The sequence below is a fragment of the Carcharodon carcharias genome, chromosome 21, assembly GCF_017639515.1.
Source record: "Carcharodon carcharias isolate sCarCar2 chromosome 21, sCarCar2.pri, whole genome shotgun sequence".
Taxonomy (NCBI): Eukaryota; Metazoa; Chordata; class Chondrichthyes; order Lamniformes; family Lamnidae; genus Carcharodon; species Carcharodon carcharias.
In genome coordinates, this window is record NC_054487.1 from 64,967,913 (window position 1) to 64,994,953 (window position 27,041).

General features: G+C 42.5%; 1 protein-coding gene across 8 annotated transcripts in view; it reads left to right on the top strand.

The window, feature by feature from the left end:
• The window catches only part of mettl25 (methyltransferase like 25), a 91,189-nt gene extending 64,528 nt beyond the window's left edge, over nucleotides 1–26,661 (top strand). The window contains exons 8-12 of one of the 8 annotated variants that reach the window (XM_041215963.1): nucleotides 1,013–1,110; nucleotides 5,171–5,264; nucleotides 21,129–21,203; nucleotides 25,583–25,654; nucleotides 26,168–26,661. In XM_041215963.1, the coding sequence (XP_041071897.1) occupies nucleotides 1,013–1,110; nucleotides 5,171–5,264; nucleotides 21,129–21,203; nucleotides 25,583–25,654; nucleotides 26,168–26,254 (426 nt within the window). In that variant the 3' untranslated portion in view covers nucleotides 26,255–26,661. Of the gene's footprint in view, nucleotides 1–1,012; nucleotides 1,111–5,170; nucleotides 5,265–13,933; nucleotides 14,172–21,128; nucleotides 21,204–25,582; nucleotides 25,655–26,167 lie in introns of those variants that run through there. The other 7 variants (XR_005946451.1, XM_041215964.1, XM_041215966.1 and 4 more) reach the window with 7 other exon arrangements.
• The last annotated feature ends 380 nt before the right edge of the window (nucleotides 26,662–27,041 follow it).

Consider the following 27,041-nt stretch of genomic DNA (forward strand, 5'->3'; position numbering starts at 1 on the left):
CACACACCTGCTGCAGACAGAGATATCTTGAAGGAAATCAACCCCAAACTACTGTCTCCAGAAGGAAAGCCAAATCAGCTGGCTATTCCTTTAAATCGCATCCATGAGGGAAACAGCAGAATCACCGAATTCATCCTGGAAGTCACCAGCCCACACAAACTGTATACCCCTTTAATTCTCTCTGGACTCTAATTTGTTTAATCTACCCTTCTCCACTCAGTATTTTATTTGTGCATGTGCTTGAACTTTGAGTGTGTTGGTGTGCAAAAGTTGGAGCGAATTTTATGATTTTTACTAAGACCGGATTAAGTACAATAAAAGCTATCCTTTTTCTTTGTTAGAACTCAAGGAAACCTGTCTGATTGTGTCTTTTATGATCATGCTGTGTAAATAGTTAACACTCTGAATTGGCGAGTATATCCTTTCCAAAAAACAGTTGCGGTCCAATGAGGAGAGGGAAAAGAGGGGAGCCTCCGACCCCTCCTCACCTGATTGTAACAGTAGATTCATTTGCTGATGAATAATTGTTTGATTGCTTAGTTGCCCATTCAGAGTAAGAATTGTCGCCCATTTTGCACAAAACCGTATTCACAATTTACTGTTGTTTCCGTCATTTCTGTAGGTGTGACACATGACAAGCCATTTTCAGAATTCAGCTGGCTGCTTGGCATTTAATCAGAATATCCCAGAATTCCAAAAGCAGTTCCAGCAGTGCAGCTTTTATAGAAAACAGCAGCAAAAACCACAAAAACAGAGATAGAGTGAAAACTCAAAATGGGGTTGACTTTCGGCATGACAAAAAGTCAAATGTATAAATAAACCCTGCAGAGTAGATCGTTGGCACTCCTGTGATTATGCAGTTTTTACAGTATTTTTACCAGCTGTTGAGATCACTGGGGATTGTTATTATCAAACTCATTACACTCTTAATCTCTTCACTGTGTGAATGTGCTAAATTACATTTTGTCCATTTGTTCTGAATTGACAGTGATTGTTCTTTTGTTGTTGGCAGCTTCCTTCTGAATCCTTATTTTATCGTGCTGTTCTGCAAGTTATTATCAAAGAGCACTTTGAAAATGGAAAGGCATACACCACACTGCAAAGAACGAAGTATGTTTTGGAAGTTTGCATGAAATTTCAAGAAGATTACAGTCGGCATCTCTTGGATGTTTTCTGACATAGACTATAGGGAGGACACAGTTCATTGCACAGCATCTGAGGACAATTAATTGGAATGGAACTAGGGGACTGGGTGGTAGGGTGGGCTTGCACATTCCCCTTTCATCTCTAATTAATTAAGTTTCAAGTGATGGGGCAACAAAGCTCCTCTTTATGTTGGATGTGACAGTCCTAAGTAGACAGTCCTAATTTGGAAAGTTTCATTCTAGTTCCAGTGAGGATGTGTTCATAATTTGGCAGTAGATTAGTTTATCTCACAAACAAATGAATATTTTGCAATAAACTTGTCAATAATGCACGTCCTTGGATCACAGTGGCAGTATCATTTGATCTTGCTACGAAAATCAAATTGCCAATTTCTATCTCTATCTCACTATTTTAGAAACATAGGAACAGGATTAGGCCAGTTAGCCCTTCAAGCCTGTTCCACCATTCTTTCGTGACTGATCTTTATTTACCTACATATGTAAATTCCTGCCTAACAGAAATCTCTTAATCTAATTTTTCAAATTTTCAATTGACCTAGCCTCAAGGGTTTTCTCGGGACAGAGTTCCAGAATTCTACTACCTTTTACATCTAATTTTAAGGTAATGCTCCCCCTTTATTGGCTTGCTCACCAGGGCAAATTTGTTTATCGCTGTCTACCCTATCATATCCTTTAATCAATGAGATCACCCTTTCCCCTCCCTCCCAGAACCACAAAAGGGTTCCGCTTGTCCTAACTTTCCATTCTACCATCTCCCACATTCAAAGTCTCCACCATTTCCACCACCTCCAGCATGATGCCACCTCCAAACACATCTTCCCCTCCCTCTCCCTTATCAGCATCCTGAAGGGACCATTCTTTCCTCAACAACCTAGTCCATTCCTCAGTCACCCCCAACATCTCATTCCCTTCCCAAGGCATCTTCCCACACAATTGCAGGAGGTGTAACACCTGCCCTTTTACCTCCTCTTTCCTCATCTTCTAAGGTCCCACGTAATCCTTCCAGACGAAGCAGCGATTTACTTGAACTTCTTTCAATTTAGTATACTGTATTTGCTGCTCACAATGTAGTCCCCTTCACACTGGGGAGACCAAATGTAGAATGGGTGACCGCTTTGCGGAACACTGCCACTCAGTCTACAAGCATGACCTTGAGTTTCCGATTGCTGCCATTTTAATTTACCACCTTGCTCTCATGCTCACATTTCTATCCTCGGGCTACTGCAATGTTCCAGCGAAGTTCAGCGCAAGCTTGAGGACAGCACCTCATCTTCCCATTAGGCACTTTACAACTTCTGGACTGAACATTGAGTTCAACAATTTCAGACAATGAATTCGGTCTCCCACTCTTTTTTGTTTTTGTCATGTGCTGGTTTGAAACTAGTTTTTCATTTTTTTTTTCTGAGGTGCCCATTTTTCTGGCATTTACACTCACTGTGGACCAATACTTTGTATCTTTACTACAACCATTATGTTATGATCCTAGCTGAGGTTACCCCTGGACAAACCTGATCCCAGAGTGGAACCTGGCTTGATAGATCCTAACTTTTATTTGTTTCTTTAGATACGTGGAGAGTGGCCACTGAACAGAGTCATCGGAGTCAGCTAATGAACTTTTAACAAAAGAATAAAACAAGAAAAGATGAAGTATATTACAATACTCCTTCACCCACAGCTATACCTTTACAGATGTATACCGATTTGTAAGGATAACACAAGTTACAAAAGCTATCTTACACTTTAATGTTCACAGTAAGTACACAGTCCATGTACCAATAGGCACTCTGTGGTCAGATACACCACACTCTGAAACCAAGTGACAGATGCCACCTCAACCAGATACTATGGATCTCTCCTTGACTCCCCCCAGATGCTTGTCATACCGTGAGCCAATCGGTCTCACTGCACTCCATCTTTCACATGAGGGTTTCCAATCCCCACTCACTGAAGACCTCGCCTTGGAATCTTCTCCCAAATCAACGCTTTTTCTTAGAAGCCTTCTGCAAGGGTACAACTTCAGGGTTTCGAATTCTCCTTCTGATATTCCTCTTCCCTGGGTCACCACATGCATTCAAGCTGTCTTCCATGCACTCTGTCTCTCTGACTCAGCCACCAACAGTACACCACTGCTCCACATGCCCATAGCAAAAAGTTACAGACCTTCAACCATCTCTTTGGACCTTCTTGCCTCTTGCTAGCTGTTCTCGCTTTAAAGCTGCTCTCTGCAGCTTTTATCTCTTTAAATATGAAGCTTGGAGTCTTTCTTGCCCCCCACTCTTAACTTCACTTAACAGGACCTTTTCTGGGCTCTTGTCCTTCCTTTGACTAAAAGGTCTGCTTGGGACTTTCTCTTATTCCACTACCCTGGATTTTTGAGGTTTATCTTTAGCTTGGGACTGGCTGTCTCTCCCATTTGCTCCAGTCTCTCCTGGCAGCTACTTTCAAAACCAACTTTAGCTTGGAGCTGGCTATCTGCCCCTTCTAGGTGGCTTTTGTTTGGCAGCTGTTTTCCAAACCAGCTGAACTCCAACAATTTCTAAAACAAACTGCTATTCTAGCTTTTCTGTGTGTGTCTGTGGGAGGGACAGCACTGTTTTTCTACTCTTGTGTTTGCTTAACTTCTTAAATTGTAAACTCATTAGAAATGCAAGCACCTATATAAAGTGAAACTAAAATTCCATTTGACCTTTCTTAACACACAGAAACAGAAATACAAATCAAACTTAAACTTTAAAGCTAAAACTCATTCCTAATACCTACAAATACCAATATAACTTAAACTGTCTCTATTTCCTAACACATTACCACTTCTTTTGCTTTTTGTTCCATGACATCTTTATCATTAAATCTCTCCCACCCTCTCCCATAACCCAGTCCTTTTCTTTTGTTCTTCCTCCCCCTCACCCCTTTTGATGGCATATAACCCATCACATTTCTACCATTCAGTTCTGAAGAAGTCATATTTGACTCAAAATGATAACTCTGTATCTCTCTCCACAGATGCTGCCAGACCTGCTGAGTATTTCCTGCACTTTCTGTTTTTAGATAATCTCTTCCATTGTCCTACATTGATGAAGAACATGCCGTTTGGAGTTTATCTCCCCTTAGTCCTTAAGATGAATTACAAATCTGTGCACCCCATCCCACATTCTGAGAAATAGAAATACCTGTGTTGCATTGTTTCCATTTCTCAAACAGCGTATCCTTATGGTATCTTGTAGAGAAATAGCTGAACTCTCAACTTGCACTAAATTTGAGAGCGTTTCTTTTCAGAAGAATCCATTGGGAGCTAGGTTGAGATTAGCTGAAGTAATTTCACCATAGAATCCATTATAATACTCTGAAACAGGACAGACTTTCATCTAATCTCTCTGGGCTGAATTTCAACTTGGGTCCACAGGTGGTCAAGCATAGTATTCTTATTCTAACACATTGCACCGTTTAGTTTCTTCAGGTTATGTAGGTTTTAATGAAATAAGATGAAAAATGAAATAGAAGTTGATAGTAAGAGTTGTTAAACACATTAAACTTAAACATAATATTGCTGTAAAATTGATACTGTAGTTTGGAAGTATTTCACCTGGAATGACAGTGTTTTGTCATGTGCATGTGAAAGCAGTTGTGAATTTGTTTTATGGGCGTTGATGGGTTTCTTTTTCCACAGCTTGCAAAAATAAAACCTTTTAAAAATTATTTTATATGTAAAAAAACGTGTTGAGTGAGCAGCTGACCTGCATGCTAATTGAGAAAGGCCTTCTAGCTCTTTCAGGCTTTTTAAGAAATGCTGCTAATTAAATGTGTGACACATTTGGACTTTGTACATCCAAGGAAGTTCTGTACAGTAGTACATTAGCTATGTGCCCCATTTCCGTTAAAATAACTACAATTTACTTAAGTAATGTTTCCCTGTTCAAAACAAATGATTGCAATTAAAATGTCTGCAGCTCCTTTAGTAGTAAATTCAATTGAAATGATTGTGTTTTATGACATTTGACAACTTACAGCAGCAAACATGTTGGCAAGATTTATTCCAAGTCTTCATCCTTTGTGGATTACACCAGAAAATCAGTAGAAAAGCTGGGCATGGATGGCTCAAAGGTTGGTAGTATTATTTATTTGTTCAAGCTATTCCTTGGATTGAGACTGGCACAGTTTACCAATTTCATGTAAGGCAAAATACCATTTTCTTGTGCTGTCTGCTGCTAGATGTTGCTAGAGTGTTTGAATGCTTTTAGTCCTGCATGAATACTAAGGGCCTAGTAAATTTCCTCCATGTGGTTTTAAACTGAGTGTTAACCTGTTTAAAATCAATTGGTTAATGCCTGTATTCGAAAAGCACACGGAGAAATTTAGTACAGCCGCAATAAGAACTAGTGTGGAAACTGGGCTGGTTAGAATGGGTTTGAATCTGGACTTCTGCTGCCACTGAATTGGACAATCTTCTGTGAATGAGTTTCATTGCATCAAGGCTAGTTATGGACACAGAGCATCCCCACCAATCAACAGAGAAGAGCGTTCCACCTTGAAGTTTGTGCCATTGCAAGGCATTAAAAGTTAATGGGCCACACAAACTTCTGGGGCAGGATTTTCCCTTCGTTGGGTGGGTGTGGCGGGCAGGCCCAAGAATGGCCGTCAAACAGACCGCTGCTCATGATCGGTCTCCGACCATGATTTCACACTGGCGGGCCGATTAACGTCTGCCCAGCCTGAAATGCGGCTCGGCACTGGCTGGGAAGGGCCGAGCGGAGCTGGGGGCCTGTCGGCTGCCGGGCCCAGTGGCAACCCAGAGGCTGATTTAAAAGTGACCCAGGGACCCACTGGAAGACTGGCATGGAGGACATCCCTTGATGGACCCGAGTGCGGCTGGACACGACAGGCGGGAGGGCAGATCAGTTGGACACTCGGCCCCTCCGCTTTTCTGATGAGTGCCTTGCCATCCTCCTGGAGGAGGTAGCTGCCAGGAAGGACACCCTTGTCCCCAGGGATGGGAGAAGGAGGCCACCACACCTCACCAAGAGAACATGGGAGGAGGTGGCAGCAATGGTGAGCAGCCATGATGTGGTGCAGCACACATAGGTGCAGAGCTGTAAGTGCTTCAATGACCTGCTGCGCTCAGGAAGGGTGAGTACCGTGTTGGCATGGGCCAGTGTGCAGGTGTGTTAAGATCTGGCCGTCCCCTCATGGACCTCAGGGAAGCTAGTCTTGAGTGCCAACTGTCAATGACGCTGGAGCTGGCCAAGGGGGTGAGTCCTGGCTGCTTGGACTGAGTGTCTTGCGGCTCGAGGGCCACAACTTGGAAGTACCCTGCCAGGTGTTCCTCAGTTGGGGTTGGCCAGGTTGCAATAGCGCTGCAGGTAGAGAGTGGACTAATCAATGCTGCTCTGATATTTCAGGAGAAGACGGCCCACAACAAAATGGAAAATTCGCAGACTGGTGGAGGCCCCGCTAGCCCCGTAACCCTCTCAAGATACGAGCAAGATGCCTTGGAGCTTGAGAGTCAGCAAGTTACACGTGCAATCGGGTATGTAGAGGCAGGGGTGCCAGACAAAGTTAAGAGTGCAACGCACAGAGGTGAGACTTTCGGTTTGTGTAACCATTCTAGTGTAGTCTCTTCATTGATGTGAACTTCGAACCTGGTGTTCCCATTGCTCATTGGAAGACGATGGCACCGTGATGCAGATCTCCATTGGCCGAGATTTTCCGGCCCCGTCAAGGTGGGACCCACCGTGGTGAGGCGGCGCCCCAGCCAGAAGTCCAGTGACTTGTGGCATTATCAGAAGATCCCAGAGGCGGCCGGGTGTGGAAAATCCTGCCCGTTGTCTCACCCGGGTACCTGGCATGCACAGTGACAGTGTGATGACTTTAGCTAATGACATGTCCTTGTTCTCCCTTTTAGGTTCGTCGGCAGGCATTCATTGTCCTGACCCCAAGGGGCCACCCCTGACACCGGAGGACCACCGAGCGTCATTTGCACCTGCGTCACATTCACTCTCTTAACCAGGCACCAGTGTAGATACCAGCACCTGGGTGGGCATTAGAGCAGCGGCTAGTATCTCGGTGCACGTTGGTGAGGGCACTTCACAATCGCATGATGTGCAGACGGAGGCAGAGAGTGCCCAGGATTTCGGCAGAAGGAGGACTGGTGGGGAGTAGGATGATGCTCAGTTGAAGGCTGATGATGAGCCTCTGGAGTCGTCCATTAGGCAGCAGATGCTAGATGCCCAGCGAGATCTGCGGGAGGATCTGGTGGAGATCCATGAGATTGTGCGTGCTATGGTCTCCATTGTGGAGGAGTGCTTACAGAGCATGAGCACTGCGTTTACCATCATGGTTGAGTGTGCTGTCTCCTCCTTTAAGAGAGCGGCGACTCTCATGGAGAGACAGCTCCAGGGGCAGAACCAGTGGTTCCTGGGGTTGCACTCGGAACTGCCAGCCTTCACACAGGCAATGACCTCAGGTGGTCAGGTCAGTGTGGGAGATGGATGAGGCACCCAGTATCCCAGCTAGGTGCCAGTCCATCACTGGTGTATGGGAAGGTCCAAAGCGACCTCATGTTGGCGCACGAGCTTCCTGTTGTCTCTGTGGGCTCCTCTCAGGGTGTTCTGGATGACGGCAGCAGCTCCTCTGCCCCTCCGTCGGTGACCATGGCATCTGATGATGCTGCATAGATTGGGGAAATACCAGCCATGGCATTGGCTGCTCCTTGCCAGGCAGGGCCAGCACAGGCTCCACTGGCCAAAGGACAACCGCCAAGGTCATCAAGGCCAACAAGACAGCAGGGTCAACAGACTGTCTCCAATGCCGGTGCCATTGAGGGGGGAATACCTAGACCTAGCACTCGCAAGCAAACATTAAAGGCACCATGAGCACAAGAGGGCAGGTCACGGGCTATTTTATGTTCATTTATGTTTACTTTAACTATACTAGTCTGGGAATGAAGACCAGAGAAGTTTATGTAAACAGTTTGGAATTGTCAAAATGAGATAAATTTTGCTTTTGTCATCATGACCAAAGTATGCTTCACCATTTTATTGGTGCAGGGTACATCAGCATGTAATGCTGGCCTTAAGTGGCTCTGAACTTTATTGCATAGGCACTGAGTGTTCTTTGTTTTCAAGTTAAAGGGTCCTTTCAGATATCCGTGATGGAAGAGGCAGCCCTGGCATGTGGTTGAAGCTGATCTTTGGTAGCCTAGCTAAAGGAGCATTGGATCAAAGCATTCCTGGTGTCCCTGCCTCCCTGGAGGTAACTGAGGTCTGGCTGCACACCCTCAATGTTCTCCTCACCGTACTCCTCTTTGGGACCTATGCAGCTGTGTCAAGATCCTCTTCCTCCAGTGGGTCCCCCCTTGCCAGTGCCAGATTGTGGAAAGCGCAACATGCAACCACTATCAGTGACACCTGCTCTGGGCGGGTTGTGTAGTGCACCCCCTGAATGGTGCATCTTGAGAAGACCTATGGTCTTCTCTACCACTGCACTTGTGGAGGCATGACTCAAATAGTAACACTTCTTTGCCTCTGTTCTTGGGTGGCGGAGAGGCGTCGTGAGCCACCTCTTCAATGGATAGCCCTTGTCACCCAGCAGCCATCCATTCAGTCGGGCTGAAGCACTGAAGAGCCTTGGCACCTGGCAATTTCTGAGGATGTAAGCATGGGAGCTGCCAGGGTACCTTGCACAGACTTACAGGATCTGCATCCTGCGGTCACACATATCTGCATGTTCATGGAGTGGAATCCCTTCCTGTTGACAAAGGCACCTGGCTGACCCGCTGGCACCTTGATGGCCAATGAGTGTCATGGCCAGTGGCACCCTGGATGCGGGAGAATGCAGCAATCGTTGCAAAGCCTCTGGCTTGCTCAGACTGGCTGGCTTCGTCCTTACGGTAAAGAATAAATGTCAGTGTCTGCCTGAACAGAGCTTCTGTCACCAGCTAGGCGCAACTGTGGACAGCTGATTGGGAGACTCCACACGGATTCCCCACTGAGCCCTGGAAAGGACTGGAGGCGTAAAAGTTGAGGGCCGCTGTGACCTTCAGAGCCACTGGCATGGAGTGACCACCCACATAGTCGGAGCTGATCTCAGGCACAATCATCTGGCAATTGGAGGTCACGCTGTCCCTTGAGAGAGGTGGAGCCTCCTTCGGCATTGCACTTGGGACATATTGATGTAGCTGTATCGCTGCCTGTAAGTGGCGTCTTCTGTGGTCCCTTCCGCTTTGGACTTCTTACTAGCCCTGTGCCCCTTGTGCCTATGCCTCTCCTCCCACAGGTCCCTCCCTTGGAAGCTGTACAGGGTTACGTGGTCTCCTCTCTCTTCTGCCCCTCTCTTCCTCCTTCGAGGAAGTGTGTCCAACGGAGACCACAATCTCCGTTACCAGGGTAAGGGAAGGCTGTCTGATACCTGGAAGGCTGTCTGATACCTGGAAGTGTCCACACGGTCTGAATCCTCTGAGGGCCTTGCAGACAGCAATCAGTCCTGAAATGGGGCCTGGAAATGCTAAGAATGAATCCCCGAACAGAGATGAGGCTGCCAAGTACCAATAAGCAATCAGCAGCAAACTATCTCCGAAACTCCTCACTACTCACACTGGCAAAGCTGATGACCCTTTTTATCCCACCCTTGGATGAGGTTTATGAAAATGTTGGCTGGCCACCTGCCTGTTTTCCCCTTGCGTCGAGCTGGAAATCGTAGGGGCAATGAAATATCACATTCACTTGGACTCTTAAGGGCTCTAAGTGACTGCTTGATTAATGGCGGGTGTTGTTCTGGCACCCGCGTGCGCCCGCTGAACGAAATATCGTGCAAGTGCGCGATGACGTCGCAACACATGCCCGATGCCATCACGCACTATTTTACTCCCGATCGGGTTGGGCATGCGCCTGCCCACGGGATGTAAAACCCTGCCCTGGAGTTTGTACATTACAGGAGGACAGTTGGAAAGAGGAGACGCTGATAAGGGTACGCAGAGAACACAACAAAATTAAAGGGAAAAACAAGTAATTTTCACCTTGTAGCAATAACATTTCCACAGAGAAGTCTAATAAATCTTTAGATTGAGTAGCAAAAACTTATAAAATATGACTAGTTATTTTGGCTATTCTCCAAACGTAGCAATCAATCAAATGTTGCCAATAAGAGATTGGACTTCATGATGGGAGGTACATGCCTGTTGTTTCCTTCAACTGGATTGTAGGCTCTGACTGTGATTCTTCATGGAATGACCAACTCCATCTAAGCTCATGTTGCATAGAAACAACATAATGCTTTTCATATTTTTGGAATTTAAAAAAAAATTATTTACTCACTCCTTGATTTGAAGCACTGGTTGTATTATGCAACCAAATTACTTAAATTCAAACTGTAATTTCTCAATATTTTCCATGAAAATGTCACTTTGCGGATTAAACATGGAGAAGACAAAAGGAGATAGATAAAGAGATATCTAACTTCAAGTTGCCATACCTGCTCCAACCTATTTCAGGATATAAGTTGTTATTTAATATTTTTGTAAATATTGACAGAGTACTTGGGGTGAGTTCTGCAGGGGCGGGGTTGTTCATTTTGTTTCTGAGTTGTTTTTACCGCCCTGCTGGTGAATGATAGACAATCAAGAAAGTCCACACTGGATTTCACCTGAGTGTTGAACTCTTTGATTGAAATATTACCAGCCCTCTGCTGCACAGATCTCAGATGTTTTGTATTGGGGAGTTGCTCATCTGAGGTGCTCACCAGGAGGGCTGGTAGGTGTTCTCTTTCTAGTTCTGAACAACAAAAGTTAAAACACATGGGCCAGAATCTTATGTCTCTCCACCAGCAGGTTTTTGGCGGGGGTGGTGGGTGGCGGGCGTGAAATTGAAGGGATGGGATTCCGTCAGGGTTCCTGCCTGCCTTGACCACACAGCGATTTTACGCTGTGGCAGGCAAGGCATTGGATGGGAAGCCCGCCCTTGCCCCAATTGAGGCCCATAAGTGGCCAATTGTTGGCCAATTAAGGGCCTTTTCCCACCCAGCCTCAATTTTTAGACTGGTGGGAGGATTGACCTTGTGCAGGGGAAGCCCGAAAATCAACTGACTTACATCTCGGATGGGAAGTGGGGAGGGCGCCTCCGTCAGAAGCTTCCTTCAGCGCACCAAAGTCGGGCACACTGAATGTGTTCCCTGCTGATTCTTCAGGTGACGGGAAGCGAAACCCCACCATCTGAAAAATTCAGGTCACAGTGACAGACAGTCAAGTGGAGATGGCTTGTTAAAGAGAAAATGTGAGTACATATGCTAAGGTGAAGAGATTAAAATGCTGGAGGATAGTTAGAGGCCATCTTTAAGCCAAATACTGTGATCCACTTATTCGGCATATTATTTATTTTCTATTATGCAAAAATGAATTATACAAATTGAATTAACTAAGTCTGATCAAAACGGAAGTTTGCTTTGTTCCCCATACTGTGAAATAAGGCAGAGCAATGATTTATAAGTGGCTTTAGCCTCAATAAATGTTTGCTCCTTGTGCCTTCAGAGAGATGGAAAAATATGTATGCAAAAGAACAACTATTTAGCCTAAGGCATAGGGGGTAATGTTGCACACCCACCTTTTACTATTGTGCAAACAGATATAGGGCAGGATGAGTCAACACCAATAAAAGTAAGATGCTCAAGTTGCTTATGTGAGTGACTGATGCTACTGAACTGGTGGTGGGGGATGGCTGGTAGAGTAATCATTAGATAGGAAATTCCCTTGGAGTTTTAAAAAAAATTCAAACCAAATTATATGCCTAGAATTTCTAAGTTGGATGCACTTTGGCCCAGATTTTCTGCTTTAAATTATGCACTGAGGGATTCGAGTTCCTGAATATCCCCAGTTTAAAACTGAATGAGTTAATGGTGATACAAATTCATGTTGAAAAGCATTCAGAATTGTCAGCTTCTTATGCGTTCTATATGAATTAATACATAGATTGTGTTGCAGCTGTTTTCAATGGGGAAAAAACAAAAAAGTTTTGAAAGCAAATCTGAAACGCTCTTTACGCATATTATCGGGGATTTGAAAGAATATGCAGTAGTTTGCTCAATGTTACTTGTTGTAAAAAAAATATTTTAATACAGAAGTAAGTCCATTCAGAGCTAATTTTTTTAAAAGTCTTCTAAAAACTCACATTTTATGCTGTCCATTATGACAGTTAAGAAGGGTAGATATTTGGGTAGCTGTATGATTAAAATTTCAATGCCGCCAGCATATAAGGATATTGTCGGTATGTTGCCCATAACTTTTCAAGTTACGCCAAGAGTGTGTGAGGACCCAGAATATCTAGTGACAAGCATCTCCTTTTGAATTTCTTTTTGATATAATTGTTCTCTGATGTGTGTGATGATGGCAGAACTGCATGTATCCTTAGTTGCCATGGGCTAGATTTTATGCTGCTCCGCCAGTGAGTTTGAAGGCGGTGGGCACATAAAATGCAGCAGGTGGTCTTCCCATCGCTTACCTGCCCTCACTTAAGCTGTATAAAAGTTTATGGAGGTGCAGGGGAGGCATCCCATAAAATCCAAACCCATGGTGGTGGTGATGAGTCACAGCCTTGAACTATTGTAGTCGTGGTGGTGATGGTACTCCCAAGATTGTGTTAAATAAGAAGTACCAGATTTTAACTGTACATCAGTGAACAACTGATAGTGTATATAGTCAAGCTATGATGGAGTCTGACTTAGAAATGAATGTGGAGATGATTGTACTTTTCTGATATTATTGCTCTTGTGGTTCTTGGTTGTAGAGTTTCAAGGGAGGGAGACACTGCCAGAAAAAGTTTGGCAAGTTGCTGCCAAGCACCCTGTGGATGGTACAAACTGTAGCCACTGTGCATGCGATGCAGATTTGCACTGATACTTCCCCACATGTTGGAGTTTCCAATGTCAGAGATCCCAGACTAGAAATGTGCTGAAATGAGAAGAGAAATTACTGGAATTACTTTGCAGGGCAGACAGTATCTTTGGAAAGAAAGTTAACAGATTGAGGTTAACGGAGCTCGCCAGAGTGGGTAGTGGGCAATAGGCTGACACTGGGAACCTGCACACTGGCTTAGGCCATTTTCCCTGAGCCTAACAAGATTTTGTGCTGACTCAGGGATTCTCACCAACTTGCAAGGATTCCCCATGCCTCCTTAAGACTGTCCTGCGAACCCTATTGTATTTGGAAGCAGTATCCTGGGGGTCCCTCTTTCAAATGCACTTAGTGTCCAATCGATGGACCCAGCATAAGAAAGGGGGATGCCTGCTCAGAGCCAAGCCACTGTTTTTGCATCAGACCCCACTGCCCCTTCTCCCTTCACCGGAGACCCTTCCCTGTGACCCCATCCCATCCTCACTCAACTGCGGCTTGCGTCCCTCGTTGACCCTAGGCCTCTGGTGGGTTTATTGCTGGCAGCAGCCACCACTCCTAGTGGCGCTGACAGAGGATTGGAGAGCTGTGGCCTCAATATTGCAAGTATTGATTGGCCAGCAACTCTTGATAAGTGGGATTTCTGCCGCTGGGATCCTAAATGCCCGTGAAGGCCCCATGCTGGCCACTTAAGTGCCTGAGGGACACTTAATTCAGCCAGGTCTTCGCCCGCCCCCCCACACACCAAAGCAATGCACGTTTCATGCTGGGTCTCCAACCAGTGGGTGGGATCTGCATCAGGAACACTAAATCCAGCCCAACATTTCAGGCTAATGACCCTTCATCAGATGCTGCCTGACCTGCTTTGTATTTCCAGCATTTTCTGTTTTTATTTCAGATTTCCAGCATCTGCAGTATTTTGCTTATGCAGACATGTGCTGAATTCATGAGAGAGAACAAAAGTCCATTCAGGCTCCTTTCAAGGACCTCCGAGAGTCCAGTTTAAGAACCTGGAAGCAGAAAGCCTGGCCCCTTGGATGGGATTTGTAGCAGGTCATGGGAAGCTGTGAAAAAGTGAAAATTGACTAGAAATTAATCTTTCCCCCTTCCTAAAATAAAACTGGCATACTAATCTACTGAATTTGATCATGTTTATGTTTTAACACTGCGTAGTTTGTTTCTAATTTTAAGTTCGACATTTCCCTCCGCCACCCCCCCCCCGAGCTTAATTAGGAAACTAACAAAACATTTTTTTTATATAATTTTGGCAGACTCCTTAATAACTTTACTACAAATCTAAACCTAAATCAAATTAACAGCATTATTTTTTAACTTTTCTGTGGCATTGTAAATGAGCAAGTGGATGTTCTGATGCCGAGGGGTTTTTTTGTTTCAAATTATTGCAATTAGCCAAACCCTTATCAACTGTAATGGAAGCGCTGGAGAAACCAGTTAGTCCTCAACAAATAGAAAATGCTATTAATATTCTTCAATTATATAAAGCCCCTAGTTCAGAATGATGCTCATCTGGATTTTATTTAAAGAAAAAAATTGGCACCTTCCTCTGTACCTCTCTTGTTACAGAATTTTAATGAAGCCAGCGGCAAAGGCTACCTACCGGATATATTGCATCAAGCTAGCCTTCCTCATTTTTAGAAAGAAAGACAATGTAAATTGGTTGAATTGTAGCCACATGTCACTCAACAACAACTTGCATTTATGTAGAGCCCTTACTGTAATAAAACATCCCAAGGTGCTTTACACATAAATGTAGATTTGAAAATCTTAAGCTTGGTTATTGTAGACCTTAATCAGTCTATTTTATTCTGGTCAGATGCCCTATTGATAAACGTGGGATAAATGTGAACTTCACTTTATTGTTCAGAGAATAAATAACATCAGTATCTGTTGTTTCCATTAGTGGCAAAAAAAAATTTAGTAGAATGGAATAGATTTACCTGTTTTGGGTGCTGGAAGTCTTGTTTTCTAAATGAAATTTAAAGTTGGATTGTTATGATGGGAGAGACCTCCATTGAAGCAGGTATTGTGGTAGAATGCTAAAGATGTGCACGATCTATCTTTGATCTTTGTTCCCAAACAAAAGATTGAACTACACGGATGGCTGTAAAAGCACAAAAAACAGCTGTTAAAGCTCACCAGGGTACTGGATATGACAAGATTAGAGACAAAAAGCATAAGATCTTCCTATATGTTGACAACATCTTCTTGTTCTGGTTTTCTTTGCCATACAAAATGTTTAAAGAATTTGCAAGTTAACGAGTTAAAGGGTTTGTGGCCTTAAGTTTGAGATTCTGAATAATCTTAAAGGTTATTTTCCTTCAACTATACCCTCTAAATTGTTTTTGGAAACTAATGTATCTGGTATATTAGATTCCTATTAATGAGCTTACTCACTTAAATCTAAACCACATATTCTGTGTGAATCTTATCTCATTCAATGAGAAAGGCTGAAATGTTTAAAAATATTTTCCAATGCTCTAAATTTAGTGACATTTTCTCTTTGCTCCCATTCTCCAAGATACTTTTTAGAATCCTTTATAATTTTCTAAAGAAAATCTGTTTATTGTTTAACATGCTCGGCGGGACATAATTAAGCCAAGAACTAAACATGGTAAAGTTACGACTTAACGGAACAAAAGGACCCAGGCCTCTTATTCCAACTGTTAGTGGTTGTAGTTATTTTTATACCTCCTCTCCCAATCACCAATAAACCATCAGATTATTTATAGAGTAGTTGCAGCTCAACCTCTTGCACTGTGCTACTTGATGGATCAGCAAGTATCATTTAGAAAGTAATGCAATCAATTTGTTGTAATGAATACTGGGTTTTTCAGAAAACTACAAATGAATAAGATGGATTGTTCATCTCACACAAAATAATTTGAAATGCAGGAAATTGTACAAAACGACCTGGAGGTCCTCTAATAACTAGCTATTTGTGAAAGGACAATAATATGTTAAATATCAGTAATGTAAATGTGTCTACATTGTTTAAAGTCTTGAGTCTAGGATGTATCCATAATTTGTGGGAATTGTTCCTTGCACTCAAAGTATAACACATGCAACAGACCTGTCGCTCATGCATTTGATTGCCCAAAATAACCATTATCTGTTAAGCTAACCACACATATTTGCTGAAAGACAGACAGGTTGGAAATATTACCCAGCGCAAATCAACACACTCCATTTGAAAGGAAACAACTAATCAGGTTACTCAAATATTTTCAAAGCTGCCAATCAGGAACCGGCAAATGCACATTTTTTCAAACTGGCCGTGCTGTTTCCTCAGACAGCTGACTGTGTATAGCTAACAAATAAAAGTTGTAAAACAACCAGTCATTACCAATCATTAAATTTGGCCATAAAATGACTGAAGTTCTGTTGGAAACCTGTCCAATAGATCTACTTTTAAGGGCTTGACTTTACTGGAGCGTGTCCCATTCTGCGAGTACTCCTACACCTCAAACCTTCCCGTGCCCAGATTGCAAGATCACTAATTATTCCCAGTTCCTGGCCTTCCCATGTGCCCCAATCTCCTGCTTCCTCTTGACCACAACTTGCACCTCAGCTCCTCTTGCCTTGAACCTCAGTTCCACCTATTCACCACTCTAGCCGCCTCTTTTTTCATAATCCAGGTACCCCTCCATAAGTCCAGTATTTATTACCTCTTGCAGCATACCCTGTCTTTAACAAAGGTGGCATATATTAAATACGCCAGCAGTAGACCAGCCATATAAGTACAGTGGCTACAAGAACAGGTCAGAGGCTAAGAATTCTGCAGTGAGCAACACATCTGACTATCCATCATCTATAAAGCACAAGTCAGGAGTGTGATGGAATATTCTGCATTTGCCTGAATGAGTGCAGCTCTAACAACACTCAAGAAGCTCGACATCATCCAAGACAAAGCAGTCTGCTTGATATGCACCTCAACCACAACTTTAAATATTCATTCCCTCCACCACTTGCACATAGTGGAAACAATGTGTGCCATCAACAAGACAACACTGCAGCAACTCACCAAAGCCCCTTTGACTGTACCTTCTAAACTCAGGACCTCTGCCACCTAGAAAGATAAGGGCAGCAGATGCATGGGAATACTGCCACCTGCAAGCATCCCTCCAAACCACACCTATACTGACTTGGAATGAAATTGCCTGGGTCATCGTCACAGGGTCAATATCCTGGAACTCCCATCCAAGCAACGATATGGATGTACCTACACTAGATGGACTGCAGCAGTTCAAGAAGGAGGCTCACAATCACCACCTTCTCAAGGAGAATTAGGGATGGGCAACAAATGCTGGCCTTGCCAGTGATACTCACATCCCTGGAATGAATAAAAAAGCTATAAATCATTTGTGGGTGCCCTGTCATTATGAATGGAGTTTAAGGGGAGGTGGTGGCATTGCGGTATTGTCACTGGACTAGAATTCCAGAAACCCAAGGTAATGCTCTGGGGACCCAGGTTTGAATCTCACCAAGGCAGATGGTGAAATTTGTATCCAATAAAAATCTGGAATTAAAAGTCTAATGATGACCATGAAACTATTGTCGATTGTTGTAAAAATCCATCTGGTTCACCAATGTCCTTTAGGGAAGAAAACCTGCTGTCCTTACCTGATCTGGCCTACATGTGACTCCAGACCCATAGCAATGTGGTTGACTCTTAAATGCCCTCTGGACAAGGGCAATTGGGGATGGGCAATAAATACTGGACCAGCCAGTATGAACGAATCCCATGAACGAATAAAAAAAAAGTTATGAGGAGAAGTCATTTTAAAGAGAGAGACAGAAATACAAAGCAATGAGAAAAAGAGTCAAACTTAGTCAACGAGATAGCCTCTTCAGCACTTACGCCATTGATACATCAATATTCTACTGAAAACATTAAGGATATTTGCATTTTGCCACATTTGGGTGCATTTGTGCAAATGTGCTAAATGCAGGTTTCCTTGATCTTTTTAACTGAAAACCTTAAAGTCCCTCAAGGCTCATTTGAGTAGCTGCACTGCATAGAAATATTTTTGCTTTACTACATCCTGCACTCGGTATAAGTTTACAACCCTCAAAATTGACTTAACAGTTTCCCCTATCACTTCAGCCAAGTGTAAGTGAGGGGTTGGTGAGCTGCACGTAGCTCTGACTTCACTTACTGATTACAAAATTACAATTAACTTTTTTAAAACTATTTTTTCACATTTTCTAATCATTGACACCTGTTCTTCATTTTACTGTAACGCTATCCTCTCTTCCCAGTAAAAAGATTCAAAGTCCCAGACTTTCTCCATCTCCAAACCCATACTCAGACCAACTTCAGCCAAAGGTTATCTTTTCCCGTGAGCATACAACCCAATGCCATTATAATGGGGGAGGAGTTGCAACAACAGGCCAGGGGAGTCAGGCAGTCTGGCTGAGGAAAGCAGCCCACCATGTACTGTACATACACTGCACCAGTCCCATGGGACCTCTCCAAGGAGCTGTGCAGCCGGCCGTACCTATCTCAGGATGTCATAGGACAACACTGCTAACCTCATCACAAAGATTATCAGCTGTCACAACTGCCTCATCCACAGCAGTTAAAGTGAAAGCACCCCTCGATGTTTGTAACTTTGTATTCTTTCAGCCTGTTACAGAGCATCTGTATAACATTAACCAAGCAGCTTTCGTGTCATGCATGTGCAGGTTTCAGACGCCCTCATTCATAGAGCAGCCTAATTCCTCCACATGGGCATTGCCCTCGGGCAGCAGAGGCACAAAGCCAGGGACCTCTACAGAATAGCTGCATTCCCCAGGTTGCATAATTGTGTGAGTTTACCTCCTTGATGTAAACTTACACCGCTTGTTAGAATGTGAAGTGCAGCCAATTTGGCAACTTCGCTCAAGTTATACTGCTAGTTTTGCAAAGTGGCTTTGGAATCAATTGGTGGTATAACCTGACCTTAAAAGATAACCAACAAAATGTCAATATTCTGTCTAAAAACAAAAAAACTGCGGATGCTGGAAATCCAAAACAAAAACAAAAACAGAATTACCTGGAAAAACTCAGCAGGTCTGGCAGCATCGGCGGAGAAGAACAGAGTTGACGTTTCGAGTCCTCATGACCCTTCTACAGAACTTGAGTTCGAGTCCAAGAAAGAGTTGAAATATAAGCTGGTTTAAGGTGTGTGTGTCGGGGGCGGAGAGAGAGAGAGAGAGAGAGGTGGGGGGGGGGTGTGGTTGTAGGGACAAACAAGCAGTGATAGAAGCAGATCATCAAAAGATGTCAACAACAATGGTACAAAAGAACACAGGTGTTAAAGTTAAAGTTGGTAATATTATCTAAACGAATATGCTAATTAAGAATGGATGGTAGGGCACTCAAGGTATAGCTTTAGTGGGGGTGTTTTTTTTATTTAAAATAATGGAAATAGGTGGGAAAAGGAGAATCTTTATAATTTATTGGAAAAAAAAGGAAGAGGGAAACAGAACGGGGGTGGGGATGCGGGAGGGAGCTCACGACCTAAAGTTGTTGAATTCAATATTCAGTCCGGAAGGCTGTAAAGTGCCTAGTCGGAAGATGAGGGAGGAACAACACCTCATCTTCCGACTAGGCACTTTACAGCCTTCCGGACTGAATATTGAATTCAACAACTTTAGGTTGTGAGCTCCCTCCCCCATCCCCACCCCCTTTCTGTTTCCCCCTTCCTTTTTTTTCCAATAAATTATAAAGATTTTCCTTTTCCCACCTATTTCCATTATTTTAAATAAAAAAAAACACCCCCACTAGAGCTATACCTTGAGTGCCCTACCATCCATTCTTAATTAGCACATTCGTTTAGATAATATCACCAACTTTAACTTTAACACCTATGTGTTCTTTTGTACCATTGTTGTTGACATCTTTTGATGATCTGCTTCTATCACTGCTTGTTTGTCCCTACAACCACACCCCCCCCTCCACCTCTCTCTCTCTCTCTCTCTCCGCCCCCCACACACACACCTTAAACCAGCTTATATTTCAACTCTTTCTTGGACTCGAACTCAAGTTCTGTAGAAGGGTCATGAGGACTCGAAACGTCAACTTTTTTCTTCTCCGCCGATGCTGCCAGACCTGCTGAGTTTTTCCAGGTAATTCTGTTTTTGTTTTGGTCAATATTCTGTCGTTTGGCAGAATCAAACTTGTAAAAGTAGCTTGTTTTTCTGCTGCTCCTCATTCTTCTCATTGACTTGTCCACCTTCACAATGAAACATTTCCCTTTAAGTTACTCGAATAAAAAACAAAACTTTGATGCCTTACACAGTAAACCAAAGATTTTGATTTGGTAGTATAAAAACTTGTGGAGAATCATCCAAGTTATTTTACTACCTCTGTTGTGTTTTGCATGGAGTCTTCATATAAGCAGTTTATATTAGTTGTCTCCTATATAAAAAAACCTATAAAATTATATAGATTAAACTGCTTTGAAACTGCCAAATATTATCTGTCACTAGTTGGCAAGAACTATACTGAAAATCTCGTGCTAAATGTGCTGAGGTAATTTTGTGGTAATAAGATGTTCCGGTTAATTATTCCTTAAATAGAAATATTACAGAACTAGCACCATTGATACTTTAAAGTGGCATATGATGTACGAGTGTTTTTTTGATTTATTTGCAAATACTGAATGCTATGAAATAATTTCATCTAAATAATTGAATCTGTCAATTAAATAATATGATGAAAGTGATAAGAAACTATCTGGATTTTTCCCTGCCCAAGCAATAGCTGAAGATTTTTCAAAAAGTAGTGTCCTAAATATAAGTTGACATTAATTACATTCTGTTGTGTCTTACTTGACTAAATGTGGCAGAGCTGGCACCATAAAAAAGAAGGCATGTCTGCAAAAACTTACTTGACCTCTACCAAATCAAATTGCTTAAGCAACAAGCTTTTAGCCAAAGCTATGTCTTATTATCTGTATGGGGTACATCAACTACATATTGTAACAATTGTACTTTGACAGGTATGTTTATGACATTAGCTGGAACAATGCCAGTTGATCGCATGGTTATAATTGGACTTAGATGTGTGCCTTTTTTCCATTTTTCAGATGTCAGACAGTTTAATACAAGGTTATTATGACAGATACATGCCCCGAATGAAAGAGTTGGAAGCATTTAACCTGGTAAGCTTTGGGGAATTGACATAAAAAGACTTTGCACATGAGAAACAAAGGAAGTATGCTTATTCCTCCAGAATCACTGCTCCTAACACTGTTAGCCTGACAGTGCAGCCAAAACAAAAGTTTGTTGTGATAGCAGTGTTTTTTTGAACATTGTAAGGATCTGCAATAAGCTAAATGCAATAAATGAAAAGTGTCCCATTTAAGAACCATCAAGCACGGGGTAGGAGAATTTTTTTATATCTGCTGGATAATAGAATGCAACAGTTAACTTCTCTTCAATAAGTATTTCAGCTGTCTGCAAAGGAGACACACATCCTTTTAACACTGGTTTCTGGGTTTGAATTAGCCCATACTGTTGAGATAAAAGCCTACACTCTTTGATGGCTGTGGGGGGTCATAAGTCAAGAGAATTTAGACCTTCTCAAGCTAGTTCACATTGAGCATGGATCCACGACACAAATTTGTAATTTGACCTAAAATGCTAAACCCATTCTAAGAAGCTACAAGGTTTGAGGAAAGTAAAATCATATAGGTATTCTAATGCCAAGATGTACCAGATGTAAGACTGCTTGATGCTGACTTTGGGTGCTAGAAGTGAGAAAGTTAAAAATGTGTTTCATCTTCCAGCACTGACATCCTGTTACCTTAATCAGAACAAAAAAAAACAACTTTTTTTTTCATTTAAAAGAATGTAAATGGGTACAGAAACAGATAATTGTGCTAAATTTGCAACTGTTGTGGCAATTATCGTTGCACAGACACCTTGATCATGAAAAACCGACTTATGAGAAACCTACTCATGACACATACAAGTAGATGTCTTAAATCCAGTAATATCACTGGATGCACTTATAATTTCAGTTTAACCTATTTTTGATCTCGTACAGTATAGTCTTCCTGAATGACATCATTCAGTTCTTGGAATTAACTAGGAGGTTAAGTAGAAATTGTGTTGAGAAAAAGTTACGTGTTTGAAGACGTTTGGCTATTTAAAGAATAAAAACATCAGCAAAATTTAGTTTTATTAATTGTTTGCTGGTCTCCATAGATTCACCTCTATTCTATCCCAAAGCTTGCAGTATTGATGAACAAACCATAATTTTTTCCATAACTTCTGATGATCAATTCCTGTCCTTGTGAGCTATGTGCCAGTAGAGTCTGATGGACAGAGTAACAAACAATATTTCATTCCAAACAATATTTCATTCCAAACAACATTACATCCCTCCATTCAACGGATCCTTTCACCCACCTCCAGTTCTCTTCATCCACTTGAACCCCTCCCTCTGACCTCTTACCTGCTCTTGATCTTTTCATTGAGAACTGTCGGCATGACATCATCCGTCTCAATTTCTCTGCTCCTCTCATCCACTCTAACCTGTCTCATTCTGAACTTGCCACACTCCATTCTCTCAGGTCCAACCCTGACTTTGTTATCAAACCAGCTGACAAGGATGGTGCTGTTGTTGTCTGGCATTTTGACCTCTACCTCGTAGAGGCTGAGCACCAACTCTCAGACACTTCCTCCTACCTCTCCCGGACCATGACCCCACCACCGAACATCAGGCCATTGTTTCCAGGACTGTCACTGACCTCATCTCCTCTGGAGATCTTCCCTCCACAGCTTCTAACCTCACAGTCTCCCAATCTCGGACAGCCTGCTTCTACCTCCTACCCAAAATCCACAAACAGAACTGTCCCATTAGACCGATCGTGTCAGCCTGTTCCTGCCCCATGAAACTCATTTCTTCCTATCTTGACTCCGTTCTCTCTCCCCTTGTCTAGTCTCTTCCCACCTATATCCATGATTCCTCTGATGCCCTACATTATATCAACAATTTCCAGTTCCCTGGCCCCAACTGCCTCCTCTTCACCATGGACATCCAATCCCTCTGCACCTCCATCCCCCACCAGGATGGTCTGAGGGCTCTCTGCTTCTTCCTTGAACAGAGGCCTGAACAATTTTCATCCACCACCACTCTCCTCTGTCTGGCTGAACTTGTTCTCTCACTGAACAATTTCTCCTTAAACTTGTCTCACTTCCTCCAAATAAAAGGTGTGGCTATGGGTACCCGCATGGACCCCAGTTATGCCTGTCTCTTTATGGGGTATGTGGAACATTCCTTGTTCCAGTTCTACTCAGGCCCCCTCCCACAACTCTTCTTTCGGTACATCGATGACTGTTTCGGTGCCGCTTCATTCTCTCGCCTGGACCTGGAAAAATTTATCAATTTTGCCTCCAATTTCCACCCCTCCATCACTTTCACATGGTCCATCTCCGACACTTCCCTTCCCTTCCTTGACCTCTCTATCTCAATTTTTGGTAATAGACTGTCCGCCGATATTCATTACAAGCCCACCAACTCCCACAGCTACCTCAACTACAGCTCCTCACACCCTGTTTCCTATAAGGACTCCATCCCATCTCTCAGTTCCTTTGCCTCCATCGCATCTGTTCTGATGACGCCACTTTCCAAAACAATCTCACGTGTCTTCCTTCTTCCTTAACCGAGGTTTCCCACGCACAGTGGTTGACAGGGCCCTCAACCATGTCTGGCCCATCTCCCGCACCTCTGCCCTCACATCTTCCTCTCCGAAAACCATGATAGAGTCCCCCTTGTTCTCACTATTCACCTCACCAGCCTCTGCATTCAAAGGGTCATCATCCACCATTTCTGCCAACTCCAGCATGATGCCACCACCAAATACATCTTCCCTTCACCCCTCCGGTTGGCATTCCGTAGGACCGTTCCCTCCGGGGCACCCTGGTCCACTCCTCCATCACCCCAAACACCTCAACCCCCTCCCACGGCGTCTTCCCATGCAATCGCAGATGGTGCAACACCTGCCCCTTTACTTAGCCCCTCCTCACTGCCCAAGGGCCCAAACACTCCTTTCAAGTGAAGCACCGCTTCACTTGCACTTCTCTCAATTTAGTCTACTGCATTCACTGCTCCCAATGCAGCCTCTCTACATTGGAAAGACCAAACGCAGACTGGGTGACCGCTTTACGGAACACCTTCAGTTTGTCCGTAAGCATGACCCAGACCTCCCTGTCGCTTGCCATTTCAGCACCCCATCCGCTCTCATGCCCACATGTCTGTCCTTGGCCTGCTGCAATGCAAACTGGAGGAACAACACTTCATCTTCCAATTAGGCACTTTACAGCCTTCTGGACTTAACACTGAGTTCAACAACTTCAGACCATGAACTCTCTCCTCCATCCCCATCCCCCCCCTTTTTCATCCCCTTTTATCCATATTCATTTTTAGTTTTTTTAATTTTTATTAATTTTTTTCCCACTTATTTTCATTATTATTACTTTTTAATTTTATTTCCATTTTCATTCATTGTTTTATCTTTAGCTTTTAGACTATTTTCAATCTTTCTTCCCACCTCCGTCTCCTCCCCCACCCCACCCCACCCCCACTAGGGCCATCTGTCACTTTCCAGAGTGTTTACCCTGCTCCGGCCATTATCATGTTTTGCTTTCTTAATGTCACCATTAGCACCTCATTTAGCCAGTACCACCACCATAAACAACTCTTAGACCTTTTATTTATGACATCTTTTGCCGTCTCTCCTTTGCCTCCACCTATCGCTGGCCTTCTATCCAGCTCCACCAGTTCCACCCCCCTTAATCAGTATATATTTCACCACATCTCTACCTCCCTTTAGATCTGAACAAGAGTCATACGGACTCAAAACATTATCTCTGCCCCTCTCTCCACAAATGCTATCAGACCTGCTGAGCTTTTCCAGTATTTTTGTTTTTGTTTCAGATTTCCAGCATCCACAGTATTTTGCCTTTATTATAATATTATATTCCTGATTGTCCATCTGAAAACAGTCCTAGTAACACATATTGGTACTCAGACATTCTTAATAGCATGAAGGGAGCACTTTAACAGCTAAGCTACAGTGCCCCTCTGCACAGACTGTATTTGCAGTTTTGTTGGCGGCTAGTCCAAGGAGTCCGACAAAGACCATGCTGTGTCTCTCGGTAAAACATATTGTGTCTTGTATATTCCAGAATTGTGTTAATTAGAGCAAGGAAAAGGAAGAGGTCATTTTCTCATATAATGTGTTGGCATATTTATGTATAGCATACTTAATTAACTTTTACTAAGGCCTGCCTGACGCTAAAATACTTTGGAATTTCAGAATATTATATTGACATAAGAATCTATACCATATGAGCAAAAGTCATGAACCTCAGTGAAAAAATACTTTCTATTAAGTACAATTAGGGACAGCTGTTTAAATAGATTAATAATTAAAACTATTGAATACATCGTTCAACTTAGGTGTCTGAGGAACTGATACTCATGAACTACTTAAACAGACAATTGGAACTATTTCATGCATCTTTCTTTCAGCTGAAAGTAGCCTTAGCCCCTTGTATAGAGGCATTGATTCTTTTGGATCGACTTTGCTACCTCAAGGAACAGGTAACTCTGCCTCTCACTGGGTGGTACTTGTGGGGTACTTCATTCCGCCAAAGATTTCATACCGATAATGTAATTACAGAGATTTTCAGAAAATGCTTTATTTCTTTAAATTGATCTATTTAACTTTGCATTCTTTAAAATGTATGGCTAACAGATGTTCTTTATATTTGATACAGTCACATTTGTTTATCTCACTTAATCAAAAAAGCTGGTATTTAAAATAAGGCTATTAGATAGTATATAATCCTATTGAAAGATATACTTTACAGTGATGGGGTAGAAACAGAATAAAATGATGAAATAATAATATCTTAATTGGAATGAATTACCTGTTTTAGTTACAATAAGTTACTTACATATGGTAGCTACTATAATTATAAAATGATTTTATTATTAAATAGAAGACTACAGATGCAGGAACACATATGAATTAAATGTAAAATGACATGTGTTTTGCTGAAGCCTTTTTTAATGAACCATCTGAGAGTTTTCTAAAACTTCTGTCTTTTGCAGGAAGATATAGCTTGGTCAGCATTAGTACAGCTGTTTGATCCCCTGAAGTCCCCAAGATGTTATGCAGTAATTGGTGTGAAGAAGTAGCACTGCTCCAAGTTCACCTACCACATTAATACATGACAAGTTTTGATTCAATGCCTTTTGGTTTATCCATTCCTGTACAACTTAAATTTCTGAGATTAAGATAATGTTTTGAATCCGTATGACTCTTGTTCAGATCTAAAGGGAGGTGGTAGAGATGTGGTGAAATATATACTGAGAGGTCTGAAGTTCCTAGTTTTATATCATATTTTTAAACTGTTGATTTACAGATTTTGAATACATGAGAATGGATGAACAAATGGAAAGCATTTGAGCGGGAAAGTCATTATTGCATGTTGCATTTCTTGGCAAGACATGCTCAACTGAAAGAGCAAAGTTTTAAAGATCCGGTCAACTTTTCATAATAATTTTCTTGATACAAAAAAAATAAAAATTTTAGTTAAGAAGCAGCCAGGCTATATGAGCCTCTTCATTCTGTGTAAACAGAAATTATTACCTTTTCCTAATGGAAAATTAATTCAAATCTGCTATATGCACATCTTTGTTGGAGAACTTAAATTATGTTGAATAAATGGTAAGTGGGATGCCAGTTAGTTCAGTTGGCTAAGCAGTTAGTGTATGGTTCAGAATAATGGCAACAGTGCAGGTTTTGATCCCCATTCCAGCTGAGGTAGACTTTATATAATCAAACTTAGCCATCTCTCTCCTCATTCCTATGTAATTTGCCTTGTTTGACATTCTTGTTTTGGATTCAAGTATGTCGCTCTCAAACTTAGTATGGAATTCATTTGTTCTTTTTATTCATTAATTGTGGGTTGTGGGCGTCGCT